Below are 21,070 nucleotides of genomic sequence, written 5' to 3' on the forward strand. Positions count from 1 at the left end.
TTGCTGTTGATACTTCAGCTGAAGACAAGCATATAAACATCTGAATACAAGCTATTGAAATAATTAGTTTGTTTGCATAACTTGTGTGTAACGAATGATAGTAAATCTACACATTGATGTTTATCACTAAAACTGATTGTCTTTAAATTTTATTGAAGTTTATATTTCAACGCAAGAGGTGATATTTTAATCTTACAAAGGTAGGGGATGGACATACGTAGTAACAAATCTTCAAGCGAGCAAAATTGAAGCAAATTTTACATATGGCGCAAATTCGGTAACAGAACTCTACATGGGGCTGTTTCTCGATCAAAATTTGGTTTTCTGTCTTCTACTGAAAATTCTTCGAGCATGTGCATATATCAGTTTTATGTTTATGTTACACTCGGTGTTATGTCTTAGCTCGCATTTCGAACTGGAAAAAGATTTTACGGTATCAGATGACGATTCTTACTAGCTACATATAGAATAGCATATTGCATACACTATTATCAAGATGAGGAAATGTCCATATAATGGCATCCATCGGAAGACATGTATACCAACCCCTGGACCAGCTGACGCATACACCCCATATGGCACTTCAATAAAGAATATCGTACCATAAGATATGAACTGATAAGATACAGTAGGTACAAATACGATATTCAAACGCCACATCTATAATATCAGAATTGCTGGGCCTATGTTCCAAGCATTTCTTCTTTCCCAACCCACTAACACAAAATCATAAAGCATAGTTCTGTATTGGTCTTTATTTGAAACTTTAGAGAGAAAACGTTCAATCCATTTTGAAATGCTAGAGCATTCATTGCTCATAATAGTTTCGCTTAGGCTGGTGCGAGGTTGCACATTTCATAATGTCTCATGAACAGATTCAATCAATTTTAGCTTAGACTTCGATACGCGGTGTCCGCAGAAGCGATATCTTTATGGCCGGAAGTCGAAAGGAGGGCATGGATTGGTAGACTGAGACACAAAACTGTTTTGACAGTGCAGTATAGTACACTTGGGAGATTATATACAGATTATATATCAATTATAATCGGATAGAACTCCAGTCATGTGTATGTATGATCATTTTCAGTCATGTTCTGAATCACATGATAATTTTAATGTCAAAAAATAAAATAGCATACAGTCGTCCGCATTGTTAGTCTCGTAGTATTGATAACGATACTGTTGATTCGGTGCTGTGATACTTCAGCTGAAGACAAGCAATAACAGCTGAATAAAGACATGAAGAATTAATTTGTTTACTTACTTGTGTGTAACGAATTAATGCAATTTACACGTGAAGTTTATCATTTACACTGTTTGTCTTTAAATTTATTGAATTATATTTCAACCAAGAGGTGATATTTTAATCTTACAAAGGTAGGGGATGACATATGTAGTAACAAATCTTCAAGCGAGCAAATGAAGCAAATTTTACATATGGCGCAAATTCGGTAACAGAACTCTACATGGGGCTGTTTCTCGATCAAAATTTGGTTTCTGTCTTCTACTGAAAATTCTTCGAGTATGTGCATATATCAGTTTTATGTTTATGTTACACTCGGTGTTATGTCTTAGCTCGCATTCGAACTGGAAAAAGATTTTACGGTATGAGATGACGATTCTTACTAGCTACATATAGAATAGCATATTGCATACACTATTATCAAGATGAGGAAATGTCCATATAATGGCATCCATCGGAAGACATGTATACCAACCCTGGACCAGCTGACGCATACACCCATATGGCACTTCAATAAAGAATATCGTACCATAAGATATAACTGATAAGATACAGTAGGTACAAATACGATATTCAAACGCCACATCTATAATATCAGAATTGCTGGCCTATGTTCCAAGCATTTTTCTTTCCCAACCCACTAACACAAAATCATAAACATAGTTCTGTATTGGTCTTTTTGAAACTTTAGAAAAAAGTTCAATCCATTTGAAATGCAGAGCATTCATTGCTCATAATAGTTTCGCTTAGGCTGGTGCGAGGTTGCACATTTCATAATGTCTCATGAACAGATTCAATCAATTTTAGCTTGACTTCGGATACGCGGTGTTCCCGCAGAAGCGATATCTTTATGGCCGTGAAGTCGAAAGAGGGCATGGATTGGTAGGACTGAGACACAAAACTGTTTTGACAGTGCAGTATATGTCACTTGGGAAGATTAAATACCAGATTATATTATCAGATTATAATACGGATAGAACTCCAGTCATGTGTATGGTATGAATCATTTTACAGTCATGTTCATGAATCACATGATAATTTAATGTAAAAAATAAAAATAGCATACCAGTCGTCCGCATTGTTACTCTACTGTAGTATTTGATAACGATACTGTTGATTCGGTTGCTGTTGATACTTCAGCTGAAGACAAGCAAATAAACAGCTGAATACAAGACATGAAAGAATTAATTTGTTTACTTAACTTGTGTGTAACGAATTAATGCAAATTTACACGTTGAAGTTTATCATTTACACTGTTTGTCTTTAAATTTTATTGAAGTTTATATTTCAACACAAGAGGTGATATTTTAATCTTACAAAGGTAGGGGATGGACATATGTAGTAACAAATCTTCAAGCGAGCAAAATTGAAGCAAATTTTACATATGGCGCAAATTCGGTAACAGAACTCTACATGGGGCTGTTTCTCGATCAAAATTTGGGTTTCTGTCTTCTACTGAAAATTCTTCGAGTATGTGCATATATCAGTTTTATGTTTATGTTACACTCGGTGTTATGTCTTAGCTCGCATTTCGAACTGGAAAAAGATTTTACGGTATGAGATGACGATTCTTACTAGCTACATATAGAATAGCATATTGCATACACTATTATCAAGATGAGGAAATGTCCATATAATGGCATCCATCGGAAGACATGTATACCAACCCCTGGACCAGCTGACGCATACACCCCATATGGCACTTCAATAAAGAATATCGTACCATAAGATATAAACTGATAAGATACAGTAGGTACAAATACGATATTCAAACGCCACATCTATAATATCAGAATTGCTAGGCCTATGTTCCAAGCATTTATTCTTTCCCAACCCACTAACACAAAATCATAAAACATAGTTCTGTATTGGTCTTTATTTGAAACTTTAGAAAAAAAAAGTTCAATCCAATTTGAAATGCGAGAGCATTCATTGCTCATAATAGTTTCGCTTAGGCTGGTGCGAGGTTGCACATTTCATAATGTCTCATGAACAGATTCAATCAATTTTAGCTTAGACTTCGGATACGCGGTGTTCCCGCAGAAGCGATATCTTTATGGCCGTGAAGTCGAAAAGAGGGCATGGATTGGTAGGACTGAGACACAAAACTGTTTTGACAGTGCAGTATATGTGCACTTGGGAAGATTACAATACCAGATTATATTATCAGATTATAATACGGATAGAACTCCAGTCATGTGTATGGTATGAATCATTTTACAGTCATGTTCATGAATCACATGATAATTTTAATGTAAAAAAAAATAAAAATAGCATACCAGTCGTCCGCATTGTTACATCTACTGTAGTATTTGATAACGATACTGTTGATTCGGTTGCTGTTGATACTTCAGCTGAAGACAAGCAAATAAACAGCTGAATACAAGACATGAAAGAATTAATTTGTTTACTTAACTTGTGTGTAACGAATTAATGCATTACACGTTGAAGTTTATCATTTACACTGTTTGTCTTTAAATTTTATTGAAGTTTATATTTCAACACAAGAGGTGATATTTTAATCTTACAAAGGTAGGGGATGGACATACGTAGTAACAAATCTTCAAGCGAGCATAATTGAAGCAAATTTTACATATGGCGCAAATTCGGTAACAGAACTCTACATAGGGCTGTTTCTCGATCAAAATTTGGGTTTCTGTCTTCTACTGAAAATTCTTCGAGTATGTGCATATATCAGTTTTATGTTTATGTTACACTCGGTGTTATGTCTTAGCTCGCATTTCGAACTGGAAAAAGATTCTACGGTATGAGATGACGATTCTTACTAGCTACATATAGAATAGCATATTGCATACACTATTATCAAGATGAGGAAATGTCCATATAATGGCATCCATCGGAAGACATGTATATCAACCCCTGGACCAGCTGACGCATACACCCCATATGGCACTTCAATAAAGAATATCGTACCATAAGATATAAACTGATAAGATACAGTAGGTACAAATACGATATTCAAACGCCACATCTATAATATCAGAACTGCTAGGCCTATGTTCCAAGCATTTATTCTTTCCCAATCCACTAACACAAAATCATAAAGCATAGTTCTGTATTGGTATTTATTTGAAACTTAAGAGAAAAAAAGTTCAATCCATTTTGAAATGCGAGAGCATTCATTGCTCATAATAGTTTCGCTTAGGCTGGTGCGAGGTTGCACATTTCATAATGTCTCATGAACAGATTCAATCAATTTTAGCTTAGACTTCGGATACGCGGTGTTCCCGCAGAAGCGATATCTTTATGGCCGTTAAGTCGAAAGGAGGGCATGGATTGGTAGGACTGAGACACAAAACTGTTTTGACAGTGCAGTATATGTGCACTTGGGAAGATTACAATACCAGATTATATTATCAGATTATAATACGGATAGAACTCCAGTCATGTGTATGGTATGAATCATTTTACAGTCATGTTCATGAATCACATGATAATTTTAATGTCAAAAAAAATAAAAATAGCATACCAGTCGTCCGCATTGTTACATCTATTGTAGTATTTGATAACGATACTGTTGATTCGGTTGCTGTTGATACTTCAGCTGAAGACAAGCAAATAAACAGCTAAATACAAGACATGAAAGAATTAATTTGTTTACTTAACTTGTGTGTAACGAATTAATGAAAATTTACACGTTGAAGTTTATCATTTACACTGTTTGTCTTTAAATTTTATTGAAGTTTATATTTCAACACAAGAGGTGATATTTTAATCTTACAAAGGTTGGGGATAACAAATCTTCAAGCAAGTGAAGTGGAAGCAAATTTTACATATGGCGAAAATTCGGTAACAAAATTCTACGTGGGGTTGTTTCTGTTCAAAATGTGGGTTTCTGTCTTATTTTTAAAAATTCTACGAGTATGTGCATACATATGTTTTATGTTTATGTTACACTCGGCGTTATGTCTTAGCCCGCATTTCGAACTGGAAAAAGATTTTACGGTATGAGATGACGATTCTTACTAGCTACATATAGAATAGCATATTGCATACATTATTATCAAGATGAGGAAATGTCCATATAATGGCATCCATCGGAAGACATGTATACCAAGCCCTGGACCAGCTAACGCATAAACTCCATATGGCACTTCAATAAAAAATATCGTACCATAAGTAATAAACTGATAATATACAGTAGGTACAAATACAGTATACAAACGCCACATCTATAACATTAGAATTGCTAGGCCTATGTTCCAAGCATTCGATCTTTCCCAACCCACTAACACGAAATCATAAGACACAGTTATGTATTGTTCTTAATTTGAAAATTTAGAAAAGAAATATCCAAGCCATTTGAGTTACATCTGAGTTTAAAAATGTCTCAATGATTTGTTTCCGAACATTCAACGCGCCTTATCGAAGAATGGTATTTTGGATCATTTAACTGTCAAACATTATAATGTATTGTTCTTTATCAAAAATTTAGGAAAACTTTCAATTCATTTTGAGTTTCAGTAAACTGTTGTATACACTTTGATTTTACTTACGAACATTTAATGCGACTGGCCGCAGAATAGTATTCTGGATGATTTAAACTCGACTAATTTCTAATCAATTACAGCAATTACTATACTAAATCAATTAAAACCTGGCCATCAGTTCTGGGTGATGGAATTCTTATTAACTATCCAAGAGCGAATATCCTGCAGGTGGCAGTGATAGAATAGTCTAATCACATCATGAAATTTTACCACAAATCAACAGAAAGGAAAGTTCTAGGAAATTTCTAGGAATTGCAGCCATTGAACAATCCAAGCTTTTTTATGATACTCCTCTCCCTAGGAATCGGACAGGAGCTTTCGTGATGAACTGGACTTGTTATCGTTAGTAGTGGTTCTCTAAAACGAACTCTTCCTTTTAGAAGAGGTATAAGTCTTTTCTGTAGATAAAACGTTAAAACGACATAATGCAGAGATAGAAACTAAACTTTACAAAGATAGAAAGACATTAAATAAAGTTTAGAAATTGAAGTCTTTAAAATACCCCCTCCCCCATCCATACAACTACTAAAATGATTTTTACGAAAGTTCTGTTTACATCAATAAATGAAGTTTTATTATTTATTTTAAGGCTGTGTTGGCAAAAAATGACAACTCTTATTTTAGCCAGGTACTTATACAAGCAGAGATATCTATCAAGTTTATTTCCCTCACAATTACACAACTGAGTAGAAAATGAAATAGGTTTTAGACACAATATGATATCATAATTTATTTTCACAACAAAAACAACTGGAATATATTCATGTGTGTTTGATTTATCTTTGAAAAACTTCTTCAGATGTTTTGTCAGCAAAACAATTTGAACAAATTTGAGGAAAGCCCATACAAGGATGGATCCAACCAGTAGAGACCTACTGAGAGTTCTTCGCCTACTTTAACTTACGTAATGGAATAAATTTATACGTGCACAAGGAAGAAATTGGACATATCTATTTCAACATTATGTGTTAGTTCGGAAAAAATTTGCGAGATTGCGAACTTGCGTCCATACATACATACATTCAATCAGTCAGTCTAATAAGCCCTTTTGATCCCTTTTTCCGCAAAGATTTTCAGTCAGCCTGACCAGAATGTTGGTCCTCGACATAGAGAAAAGTACATGTAAAGTGCTTTAAGGTTTGTGTTGCATATCTTAAAAAGTATTTTATTTAGAGTCATTATACCTTGTAGGACTTATATTTAACAAGTGAATTTGTGCATCTTATTTGTTTTGGATTTAACTCTGCAAGATTAGATGTATGGGCCATCACAGTCATCAATAAATCATGACACGAAAATATGTATTAAGGGCAAAACAGTTTGAGTAAGTTTGTGAAAATGTACTTGACCTAGAGTCATAAAACATTAGATGATTGTTACATAGCATGTAAAGACCTGGTGTTCTCCTTGGGCTTTCACTTAGCTAGACCAAGGTTATGGTCCTCAAATAAGTGAAAATTACACATAAAATGCTTAAACGTTTGTGTTGATAAAATATTTCTCCCTGAGTCAAAAAATCATGTAGAGTGACAGGACGCGGGGGCACCTGTGTCCTATGGGCACACATCCAGTTAATACATTTTTTAATCGAAGCCATTTGAACAACTGGCCAGAATGCTCCATACCAAGTTTTGTGTAATTTTGAGAAGAAGAAAAAAACACGTTGAAAACGACATGCGACGCGGGCCGCTCAGCAATGGATACGGGACGATCACAATAGCTCACATGAGTCAAGTACTTAGGTGATCTTAAATATTTATTATTTCAGATGTAAGCCTTTTTATAATCGTGTTACAGCAAACGTACTTTTAAATGATAAACAAAATGTGTTACTGGTCGTGAACAGTTAATGTATACGTCAACACATTTAGTACCTTCACAGCTAATGACGTATTCATAAGGGGAATTCTGTGTAATTCAGAACAGGTAATGAAACTCCATTTGATCAATGTACTTCCAGATCAAGGGCAGTGCTTCATCAAACATGGGTGAATACGACGTAATGGAAATCATATGCTCTATAAGTCGTCTGTGCTATCTATCTTTTAAGACTTGATGAAATGAACTCATTTTGTTATCATTCAATTTGAATGAATCGGCTCAATAGCATAATACATGCATAATTGTATAATATCGAATTTACGGACAAGAAATAAATACATAATCTGGTCTTTTAATATGACCTAGATATTTGACATAACTATTTTGAAAGGTTTCACAATTTGATATATTTTAGTTCGGATAAATTACGAGATTGTAAATACGTTCATTCTCTAAGTCTTTTCGACAGCTTATTCGGTAAAGCTATATTCTGCCACAAGATATTATGCTACTTCCGTCCGTACATTCATCCGGTCTCGAAATTCATTTCGGTCGCTTATATGACAATGTTAAATTCTGCGACAAGATATAAGACTAATTCCGTCCATACATTCATCCAGTCTCATAAGACATGTGGACCGCTTATATGGCAATGTTACATTCGGCGACAAGATATTGGACTACTTCCATCCGTACATTCCTCCAGTCCCATAAGTCATTTTGACCGCTTATATGAAAATGGTACATTCTGCGACAAAATATAAGACTACTGCCGTCCGTAAATATATCCAGTCTCATAAGTAATTTTAACTGCTTATTTGGCAATGTTACATTCTGCGACAAGATATAAGACCATTTCCGTCCGTACATGCATCTAGTTTCATGAGTCATTTTGATCCATTATATGGCAATGTTACATACATCCAGTCTCATAAGTCATTTGGTGGTTTAATTGGCAATGTTACATTCTGCGACAAGATATAAGATTACTTCCGTATATACATCCAGTCTCATAAGTCATTTTGGTCGCTTATTTGGCAATGTTACTTCCTGTGACAAGATATAACATTCATCCAGTCTCATAAGTCACGTTGGCCTCTTATATGGCAATGTTACATTTTGCGACAAAATATAAGACTACTTCCATCTGTACATTCATCCAGTCTCAAAAGTCATTTTGACCGCTTATATGGCAATGTTATATTCTGCTTCAATATATAAGACTACTTCCGTCCGTACATACATCCAGTCTCATAAGTCATTTTAATTGCTTATTTGGCAATGTTACATTCTGCGACAAGATATAAAACTACTTCTGTTCGTACATTCATCCAGTCTCATAAGTCATTTTAATCGCTTTTTCGGCAATGTTACTTTCGGCGACAAGACATAAGGGCACTTCCGTCAGTAAATGCATCCAGTTCTATGTGTCATTTTGACCTCGTATTTGTCAATGTTATATTCTGCGACAAGATATAAGGCTACGTCCGTCTGTACATACATCCAGGCTCATAAGTCATTTTGATTGCATATTCGGCAATGTTATATACTGCGACAAAATATTCGGCTTTATTGCATCATGAAAAAGTACATGTAATAATTACAGCTTTCTTTATGTATTTACCTATACATGCTGGTGTTGGATTCCATTCATAAATATGTCCTTTTACATGTGTACATATGAACATGTCAGTCGGTATTTGTAATTTATATCCATTATTGCACGTAACACTTGCAGTGCCTCCTGTCTGATCGACATCACCATTTTCCACAGAAAGCGTTCCGCATTCTTAAAATAGAGAAAAAAAAAAAACGATGTTCATTGTTATTTATTATTCTTTTGTGTTTCTGGTCTGTCCGTTTAGCAAACCATATCGAACAAAATGCGATGAGTCTAGAACATGTAGGTTAAGACAAAGTCAATTTTCTCTGTAAAAGTGTTTTTGTTCTTTTATTTATAATTGGCTTTATATGTGACATTTAACTTTCTTTTTTTCTCATAGTTTTCCTCTCTATCAATTTCTATGCAATGGTCACAAAATGGTTCAATTGACTTAAATGATATGTCTGTAACATCATATGCTAAGCAGCCTTTACGCAATATTATGTTAGACGCGGACTTCAAGAATACAAAACACTGATTAGCAGTCCAAGTCATCTAATTCATCAACACCTAGACCACACGTTCCAAGCTACCTCAAGCATTTGATTCCATTGGATTAACAATCATAAGACAATTGCACGTAACAGCTGATTCAAAAGAATTTATGTTTATGTAATGCTGGCTATATATATGTATTTCAGTAAAACACTATAGGGAGAGGAACAATCAAGAAAAACAATGGCGGCCACCATTCATCATCTTTGGAAACTCAAACGCACAAGCCTAGTACTACATATAATAGACTGCAAGTGCAGGAATACATACTTCTAGTCGTTATACAGGACAGCTAGTTAGATAATAGGGCGTCATTTAAACCTTGTTTGCTGTCTCTAAATCTTACAGTTCAAAACAGAACATTTAAAAGGAAATTATTCACTTGCCTGTTTAATTATATAATGACCACTGTTCTAATTTTTAAAATGACTTTTATATACATAACGATGAAAAGGGAAAATATCAAATTTCATAGGGGGCAACAGAGCTCAAAAACGAATGACATGAATACCTATACCGACCTGGCTCTCAAACGTACTTACACTACATGTTTTAAAAGTCGTATCTTATTTTAATCGTATTCCCAGAAAGAAAGACATTTGTATTACATGTCAGATCGTCACATTGGACAACTTCACATTGAACAACGGTCTTAATTCCTAATTAAACGTAACACATTTTTTTTAAATTGTAGATGTAGTGTTGATTCTCGAATCGTTTCTAAACAGTTCTTCCTTTTATCGTAGGTATTTATAGTATTATGATATTCAGTTTATTACTACCCTAGATTTATGCCATTATGTCATCAATACACGACAAGATGGTTACCTCTGATATCCAAGAAATTAGCGAAGGATATAGTTGTAGTTTTATCCGGTTTTATTAACCGATCGTTTGCGCAAGGATGTCAATTAAATTGCTATCCAAACTGTTACAAATACTAAAACCAAAACGTTAACAGTTCTTTGCTTACTTAAATCGAAACAGCTTCATACTTAATACATGTGGCTGACTTCAGATTGTATTTTTCTCAAAAATACTACACTTTCATTTTAGAGACCAATGGCAATATATGTGAAAATATTTCTTTTTTCTTCTTATCTAATTTTTCAGACTATACAACTGCAAGAATTTTGATAGCTTCATATATGAGTTTCGTTGCCATAATCTGCAAGCTTTATTACTGAGTAATTTAAACTTAAATGATTGGACCTTTTTTTAAATCAAATAACTTGGACCTTAGAATGTTGTTTTGAAAACTTAATAAATTTTATGTAAAAGTATGTGTTTAATGGTAGAAGACTTACGTGATTTTTTTGTCATTATTTCTTGGAAGAAGCAATATTTGAAAAATCAAAACACTCTAATAAGCAATATATAAAAAAGAACTTGGATGTGTATGGAGAATTAGATAGATATCCTCTATATATTATTAGCTATGTAAGTAATACTAAATATTGGTAATAACATTATTCTTAAAACAATATACAATATAGCATTAGACTATTGTGTAATAGAGGTTGTATAAACTGGGTATCAAATGTTAAGAAGTTACTAACTGATACATATAAACAGGAATGGAATATAAGTGTTAATAATAGTTCAGTACTAGATATGTATAGAATATTAAAAACAAGTCATGATTACTAATGCTACTCAGACGTACTACCCCGAAGTCTTAGATTTTATTTTGTTAGACAAAGACTTTCATCCTTTAAGAATACAAACGGGAAGATATTTACGTAACAATATTCCACGAAATGAACGTTATTGTTTGTGTTGTAATAAACGAGATTTAGAGGATGAATTTCATTTTATTTGTATTTGTCCATATTATCAGCAAATACGTAAAAAATATATTAAGCGACAGTATTTTGTAAATCCATCAGTTTTTAAGTTCTATTCACTACTAAATTCGACCAACAAAGATGAGCTTATTAATGTGTGTAAATATATCAAAGAGGCAATAAAAAAAAAGAAATTTGGTTATTAACAATACATTATAAAGAACCCATGTCATTGTATTCTCACTTCCTTTGTTAATTACATTATATTTGATTATATATTATATGTCTAGGTATTGTTTTCTCTAGTTGTTAATAACATGTTTGTTACTTACTTTAAAATTGTATGAACGTGACTATGTATATTGTAATATTGGTGTTTAGACGATGTACGATATACAAGTCTCAATAACATTCTGGTCAGTTCTGTTCTGTTTTTTTTAACATTAATCGGAAGTATGAAAGACACAAGGAGGCTATGATGAAGCACGAGCACATTTTTATACGATTATTCTGATAAAGTACCAATTCGCAACGTTTCGGACATGTTAAAATGAGAGAACGTCTACATCTTGTACGAATTGTTTAGCAGCATAATTTAACACCTTGAATACACACCAAGCACATTTTATTCCGAAACTTCATAAACTAACATATAAAATTCATAAAAGAGCTTTCTTATTATGCTTTTTTCACTGTTCAAAGTATTGACAAACATATATCTGACAATTTCACAGGGGAAATACATGTATCAAATAGATATTTTATTAATAAAAAGCTATAAAATTAGCAAAATGTATTTAAAATAGAAACATATAGAAAAGGAATTACATGTATGTTTGTTTTACATGTAAGATAAACACATTAAACCCATCGTGAAAATATTATTTATGGTGTTCACATGACGAAGTATCTTTTGATCTTAAACTGGAACAAACAAATATCCTCTATATATTATCCCCTGCCTAAGGTTGAGTTGTATAGTTTTGGCGTTGCCCGTCCGGCTGTTCGTCTTAATAATAATAATAATAATAATAATAAATTCTTTATTTTCAGAAGGTAACATGTACAGACATGCAAATAAAGCATTTACAACATCTTAGTTCAAACATGGCTTTCTATAACATAATGTACAAATGTTAAATTACTCGACAATCACTCGGAAAACATAATCTAAAACCGCGTTCATACTTAAACATTATAGAGTTGGTACATTCAGATAACAAATAAGATTTCACTGACTTTTTAAATGAGTTTAGAGATGTTAGGGAACGAATATCTGTAGGGGTGGTATTCCAGTAATATGCAGAGATATATGGAAAAGAAGTTTTCATGTAATGTGTTCGTTGTTTAGGTGTTACTAAATTGTTATTTGAAATCGATCTAAGGCTATATGCGTTATTACTGGAAAAGTTGAGCAATTCTTTTATATAACTAGGAGAAAGGTTTATCTGAGCTTTATATTCCAAGACCGCTGCGTGAAAAATGACACCTGTTCCTAAACGATAACCATTTCAGTTCATTAAATAATACAGATTTCGGTTTGTCAGATTCATTGTTTTTTTATTATTTTGCCATTCTTGTCTGAAGCTTATACTCGTATATGGAGTTAATGCACTTCGTTCCTGTCCCCCCACACAATACAACAATAATCTAGTGTCGATAATATATATGAATTATAGAACATTATCCTCATATCATAACTTAAGTAATAACTTATCTTCTTGGAGAGCGCTATTTTATTATTGATTCTGATACATACTTTGTTTAATTGTAGCTTCCACGATAATGTATTGTCTAGGTAAACACCAAGAATCTTTTGCGAGGTTACATTTTCAATTTCAGTGTCGGCTATCTTTAATTTAAGATACAAATCTTTTTGACTTTTTAATTTGTGGCTCGAAGCTTACATCATACCTTTGGTTTTTAGGGGTGAAGCGACATATTATTTACTTGGCACCATTTATTGATAGTATTCAAGTTTGTTTGAACTTTATTCTGTAATACTAGAATATCAGAGTCAGATTCATATAGTGTAGAGTCGTCAGCGTAAAGATCTATATTTCCAGTGTTCGTTTCCAAGGCAATATCATTAAAATAAAGGAGAAAAAGGAGAGGACCCAGGATTGAGCCCCGGGGAACCCATGAAGTTATATTAAGTTTATTTGATGTTGTATTTTTATGTTCTCAAAGTATTTGACAGATACGATTTGAATATATTAATTGTATTGTTAAAAAAATGATACAGTTCCAGTTTATACAGGAGAATTTGATGGTATACTAAATCAAAAGCTTTTCTAAGGTCAAAAAACACTGCCCCAACATATTTCCCAGAATCTATATCTCTTAACCAAGTATCTATTAAGTGAATAAGAGCAGTGCAGCATGAATGATGTTGACTAAAACCTGACTGTGTGGAATGGATGATTTTAGTCGAATTAAAAAAGGTTTGAAGCTGGGAAGCAATGTGTCTTTCGAAAATTTTAGACAAAGTTGGTATAATTGAGATCGGTCGATAATTATTGTGGTCATCTTTGTTACCGCTTTTAAGAATTGGTATTACAAACGCCTCTTTAAGTGCATCTGAAAAAATTCCATTACGAATGCTTTGATTTATAACAGCTATAGCAGGAGTAATATAGTAACCGCAGTGCTTGATTATTCTCGGACCAATACCATCAACTCCTGTCGATTTGTTTGGATATAATTGATCAATGATTTTCTTAACTTCAAGGACTGATATATAGTCAATATTAAATGTGGCATACTTAAGATTGTTATCAATATTTTTCTGTAATTTTAAAAAAGTTTGCTTAATAAAACATGTCATTTTAATTATATTCGAAATATTGACAAAATGCTTATTCATTGCATCTAAAATCTGCGATTGGTCTATTATGATTATGTCTTTATAAACAAACGTGGTAGGTATCGAATTTTTATGTTGTTCATCTCAAGAAATGCACTTAATACTTTCCCATAAATTACTAGTTGATGTATTATTTTTATGGCATTGTTATAAAAGTTCTTTTTACTTTTCTTAATCATACTATATATTTTATTCCTTTTAATTTTGTATTCATCGAATGATTTGTTTTTATGTAGTTTATTTCTTTCATTAATAGCGTTTTACCCTTGTTTTTCTTTTATTGATGCATGTTTACTTAATGCTACATTTATGATATCTTGAAGAATTTGCAAAGACGTGTTCGGATCATCGTGTATTTCTACAATATCACGACCCGTATTTAATAAATCATTCTGAATTGCAAATTCATCAAACTTTTAAAACATCTATATGTGATTGTATTATTGCATGCTCTACTAAGACTATGTTTCGTTGAATAAGTAAAGCAAATCGGAAATGGATCGCTTATACTGTAAAACGGAACTTTAATTTCAGTAATATTTTCTGCGCTATTTGAATAAACATGGTCAAGTGTAGAAGAAGAATTCTTTATTATTCTTGTAGGGATATCTATCAATTGTATCAGCCCATATTTCATTATAACATCATTCCATTTTCAGTTTATAAAATAACATGGTGGATTATCTGCAGAATAATTAATGTTAATATCACCTATAATATGTGATTCATAATTGTACAAATCGATTTTCTCAAGTAATAATTCAAAACTATCTATCCAAGATTGTTTCGAGTCCGGTGGACGGTAAACAAAGGTTAATAGGACTGGCCTTGAGTTTGGGAAATTAACCTCAATACATGCTTATAATTCAGAAAGTATTTTGGGAAGTTAACCTCAATAAATGCTTATAATTCAGAAAGTATTTTAGCTAGAATTTCCAAACCGTATTATCCCCCTTGACTTTGACAATATCTAAGTAACTTATCGAGTGATCGTCATTAAGAGTAAATGGGACAGTTTCCTATATGTATATAGGGCAAAAAGTTTCCTACGGGCAGAAAAAATCATCATGAATTATCTGCCCTTGAAAGTTAGAAAATACTGAAAAAAAAATCGACTTTCAAGGGCAGATAATTCATGATCAAGCCTGGGTACCTACGATTTTAATACATATTTCCGTTTTAAACTTGATTCTCAGTCAGTATACAAAGTTTAAAGAAAGTTTAGGAAACTGTTCCATTTACCCTTAAACTTTACGTAAACTACTGTCGGGTGGTAGTACATTTGCAACTTTCGTCCGGATAACTTCAGTAACTTCAGAGCTATTACTCTTTAATTGTTTTATAATCAATACATTCCCTTATAACAAAGTAATCTATTGATGAATATTTATGAAATGTAACACAAGTATAGATCACTATAGGTCAGATGGCTTTCTTACATAAAGAATAATTCTATACTCAAAGAGAAATTTCGATCCCACATCGGTGACGGGCAAGATATTCGAAGTCAGCGATCTGAACCACTCGGCCACGGAGGCCCCAACAGAAGCAGAGTAACAAAGGAAATGTTTGAAATATCCGCACGTCGGTTTTCAAATCTGCCGATAATCAGCATTAGTGTAGAATCTATTCAAGGTTTCACTCTAAAAAGGGAAAAAGACATTTGCAAGCCTATGCTTAAAAAGAACGGCAAATGATGGCAATTATATTTCTTTCAATCGAACAATATAAGTTTTAAATTTATTCAGATCTTGCTCAGGCATTTTACGATTTGCAATATTACTTCTATATGAACATACATGCTTTGTGCTGCAAGTCAAACTAATTAAGATATATTCATAAGTGTTTTGTGGATTTTTAGAAAAGTCAGACGTAAATTGTTCAATTCTGTCTTCGTAATTGACATATATATTCAATTAATACCTTCCTTTAAAATGCCTCAGTGTAATCCCGCCCACCCACACCCAGAAATCATAACTATAACGTCATGGCGATTATCTTTCCCTTTTTCTATTTTTCCTTTGATTTATTTGCTTGTAAATGTAAAAAATGTTGACAAGGACAAATGTGTCTGCTGAAGCCATAGATACCAGATATATGTTAGGAGATTTGGAATGTTATACATTGAGAGTTAATGAATAATTATTCATTCCCTTCTTGACAAATGTAGTTCACGTCTTCGGTCTTTAGCAAATTGTTTTCTACTATAATCGACTTTCATATATACCTTCGAGTCACCTCAAATCGTGATACTGAAAATATTAAATATAATGCACGCGTTCGGTTGTTTTTCTGACGTCCAAACTCGGTAGCAAGAAGGAGCGACGCTAAACTACTGTTTACAAACAAAATGACACGTGTAGTACTCGGGGGCGTAAGAAATCAATTCTTTTACTTCTACTGGTGTAAACCTTACGTTGTTTTGTAATGAAATATTGGAAAAACATTTATCCATTCATTTTTTCATAAATTAGAAGCATTTCCCACCGTTGCCATCTGCAGTTTGGTTGTTTACCCTTTTGATAGCAATGGGTTATTTAAGAAATAATAAGTTCCTAAACGTGGTTTATCGTAGAATAACCCGAGTTTTGAGTTCTTATGCGTAAGATTATATCACGAAGGCCGTAGGCCTGAGATATATATTGTTTCGCATAGAACGAAAAACTTGGGTTATTCTACGATTCCCGGCCGCGTCATACCAAAGACGTAAAAAATGGTACTAGCAGCTTCCTCGCTTGGCGCTCAGCATTAAGGGGATAGTGCTAGGACTGGTCAGCCCGGTGTCAGTATAATGTGACTGGGTGGGGTATCATGCCACGTGTCTACGGCGTGATATTCCAGTGAGGCAGCACTATAAAGTTGGGCATTGTGCTCACTGCTTCAAGTAGACACCGTCGTTTATATGACTGAAAAATTGTTGAAAAAGACGCTAAACCCGAACACACACAAACACACACACACATATTCTACGATTAATCACACTTGGGAACTTATTATTGTGATTCTAACACGACATACTAGTATCAACAGTGTTAGAAAAAATAGTAACTACTTTTTACGACCGTGCTACGCACCTTGATCGGATGACGCCATTGCACGCGAGTGGTTTATTGCAGAATAACCCGAGATAGATTTTGCTCTACATGTATGTAGGTCATTTGCTAGTCGTGTTAGAATAACAAAGAATAAGACAAAGTTTGCATTAATTGTTAATGTTAGCGGCTTTTACTATAAAACTCACCTAGAAATGAGTTATGTCAATCAGTTATCTTAATTTTTGTATCAACAATTTAACTCTGTATTTTCAGTTCCTTACTGATATCCACTACCTGCCAAGAGGAAGTACAGACTCACCATTACTTCTCTGACCAAGGCATGAAAGTGTGATTTGTTACGAACAGACAGGATTAAAGGAAGTAAGTAAGATTGCTGCAAAGTGCTACCGACTTTTGTATAAAGCCGTTTCATCTGTTGTAAAATTTAACACAAATCATATTTGAAATGTGCTGCAAAACTGACGTGAAGAATTCAGTCGTTAGTAAATCATTTCTATAGAAATCTGTGATTTTCTCAGATATGTATTAGCACACGTTAACATTGTGTCATAATACTGGAAATTTCCAAAACTGAAACTTACTGTCCTGAGGAGGTTTTCCAGACCGTTTAGATATTCTGGCATGTTGATATCCCTTCACATCTACAAAAATAAAATTAATGCTCAAATACGTATAATAACGTTTTGGTTTCGAAATAGAGTACAATGAAAAGTTATATTCCTTCAAATACGCAGAAGTCTTCACATATATAATTTTATATCGATAAGTTACTATGAGCTTTATAATCGCAGATATAAGATAATTTGGTCATTTTCGTGACAATCTCTCACCAAGGATTGGATACAAAAATGTTTCAACTAGCTCTATAAGCTAAATTACGTAAACATTCGGACATATGTTCGACCTTTAAGTATATTACAAAACGGTTGGCCTCACGAACAGCAGGAAACATATAAATTCTTTTCTGTTTTCATACTAGCCATCAGGTGATTCTTGTTTAACGCAGAACAAGTGGACGAAATGATACATTTTTCAGCCTTATAAGTATGATTAAAAGGATGTTCTGTCCGTTTTATACCGAATCATATGAAAATGATAAGTGCATCTGGAACGCGAATAAACCGTTCCCAAAGTAGTGTGTTCATTGAGCTGAGATTTGTGCAATTTTCTCACATATCTCTGTGAAGTCGGATGGGGGAGAATATCGCATCATATACAATGATTGTCGGGATGAAGAGGTATTAAAACACTTCATGTTCAACGCATTTTTATTTTCATAGAATTTACTGGATTTGTTGCACCTAATGAAACATCTTTCCGAGTGTGTCGCTACGGAACGCAAGCAAATGGAAACAGTTTTAATTCTTACTTGCCGTATTCATTATAAAAAGTCTCACCATTACTTAAGTACTACTTTGTTGCAGTAACATATGTATTAACGTATATATTCATACATTATAGCACAAGAGTCATATAAGAAGAGTTTTCATGCCTACCAAGATTTTAAAAATACTCATGTCTAAAAAAGGCATTGCTATTTTATTGAATTATGACCTTAGAACCAAAAAAGGGAGTCCAGGTAGGGGTCTCACTTCCGGATAGTTCTTATTTCTTAAACTAATACTACAGTTTTGGAATTGCAGACCGATAACATACTTATGTTTCTGCAATAATGCCCGAGTCCTAAAATTGAAATGTTGACAATCATTTTTTTCTATTTGTTCGCCATATATACCAGACAGACATCCATTTGCAATTAAAGCTAAGAGAAACAACTATAGTAAGCAGATGGGCATAATGGCTTAGAAATGATTATTCCATAAAAAGAGAATACGGATCGTAAAATGAACTTCTCACGATTGTTTGTAAACCTACAATATTTTTATAAACAATTTCCCCGACACTGTTCAAAACACCTTCATCCCAATATTCTCAAAAGTTTTTCTTGAAGAAAAAGAATTCCATTTGTACAGAAATAAAAATGAACATTTTTTGAAATTACTGAAAACGATGTTTAACCTAGTATTTTTAACTTTCTGCACTTGGACATAGTTGCAAATTCACCAAAACAAAGATATAAAACAAACCTTGGAAAATAGTATATTTCTAGATGAGCTGAACTGTCCAGAAGTGTGGTCCCTTCATGTGGTTCTTTTTCGGGATACAATAATACACCAGGAAATTAACAATCGTGTTTTACGAATAATATACATACTTTATAGGATGTTCAATTTTCATGTAAGAATCTCTTTCGTTCTATGATTTTGTGATACGTCAAATACCCGTCTAAACTGCAAGAACTTTTGATAAAAACTCAAACGTGCATGGTATCAAATTAAACGTACATATTACACTCAATGTTTTAAGTTATAATCTGTGTAATTATCTGTACAAATATCATTGACAATATAAAACATACCATCAGCTACATAAACTAGAAGAATCATTGTTAGAAATATATATTCCATTTTACACAGTCCGACATTTATACATACTGCAAACTTTGAGAAAAATAGAAGTTTGAATTGAAACAGGTAGGTAATTTATTACTGAATAAGGAAGTTTAAACTGAGACACGATACTTTATCCCTGAGTAAACATCTTTATACCTTTTATATGCAACATTTATGGCCCATTGAAAACTACCGTGTTTTACATAATATGGAACGCCCTAGCTGTCTTATTATGTTGATATAGCATTTAATGTTGTGCATATACCCATATATACAGTGTTTACATATATAAAGAGCTTAACACTGATAGTGGGTACTTCCATCTGTGTTTGCGGTGATTTTAACTGTGTATATGATTGTTTCAACTGTATATGCGATGCTTTTGGTAGTATATGCGGTGATTTCATCTGCATTTGCGGCCCCTTTTAACTTTATATGCAGTTCTTTCTACTATATATGTGATGCATTTAATTGTATATGTGGTGCTTTCAGCTTCATATGCTGTTCTTATAACTTTGTATCGGAACTACTTTATGCGCGGTGTTTTCAACTTTCAGCTGTATATGAGGTACCTGTAAGAGTATGTGCATTTCTTTTAAATTTATATGTGGTGATTTTAACTTTATATGTGGCGCGTTGTATTGTATATGCGGTGCTTTCAACTGTATATACGGTTCGTTTATTTGTATATGATGTACCTTTATATTTATATCCGGTGCTTTAACATTATTTGCAAACTACATTATGAGATCGGAATATTACGAAAGTTAACTAATATTGCCGAAAACATCCGATATAGGATATTATTTGAGGACATTCTGCCTCTTCTAGGCATGCAGACAATAGAAAAATGGCGCGAAAAAAATGGTAGTCGCAGTATGGCGGATTCAAATATTCCTCAGTATTATTTTAAATCTGTAGAGCTATTTTCCTTAGTTTTTGCAAGTTTTCGTGCTGAAGTCACATGACAGCTCTATGCTTGACACGTAGGTAGCATGTTCATAATGAAATAATAACATTACAGAATTTGTCATGGATACTTAGATCATACGCCACCACTGCAATTTGAGGTCTCATTTTTTCAGCTGATTTGCAGTTTGTGTGTTTGACAGAAAATATTTTACTTGCAACAAATATGACCCTCACTTTTCTTTTGATTTTTATTCAGCACTGAC

At 33.3% G+C, this 21,070-nt stretch overlaps 1 protein-coding gene across 1 annotated transcript; it reads right to left on the bottom strand.

Moving 5' to 3' along the window:
• Nucleotides 1-2,324: 2,324 nt before the first annotated feature.
• On the bottom strand, nucleotides 2,325-19,981 carry LOC128556633 (uncharacterized). Its single transcript, XM_053542201.1, has 6 exons — nucleotides 19,862-19,981; nucleotides 18,024-18,083; nucleotides 9,200-9,364; nucleotides 4,734-4,808; nucleotides 3,523-3,597; nucleotides 2,325-2,383 (listed from the first exon to the last, which is right to left on the bottom strand). The coding sequence occupies exons 1-6, from the start codon at nucleotides 19,908-19,910 to the stop codon at nucleotides 2,325-2,327; spliced, it is 483 nt and encodes a 160-aa protein (XP_053398176.1). The 5' UTR covers nucleotides 19,911-19,981.
• Nucleotides 19,982-21,070: the final 1,089 nt, after the last annotated feature.

Source organism: Mercenaria mercenaria, chromosome 4, assembly GCF_021730395.1.
Source record: "Mercenaria mercenaria strain notata chromosome 4, MADL_Memer_1, whole genome shotgun sequence".
NCBI classification, from domain to species: Eukaryota; Metazoa; Mollusca; class Bivalvia; order Venerida; family Veneridae; genus Mercenaria; species Mercenaria mercenaria.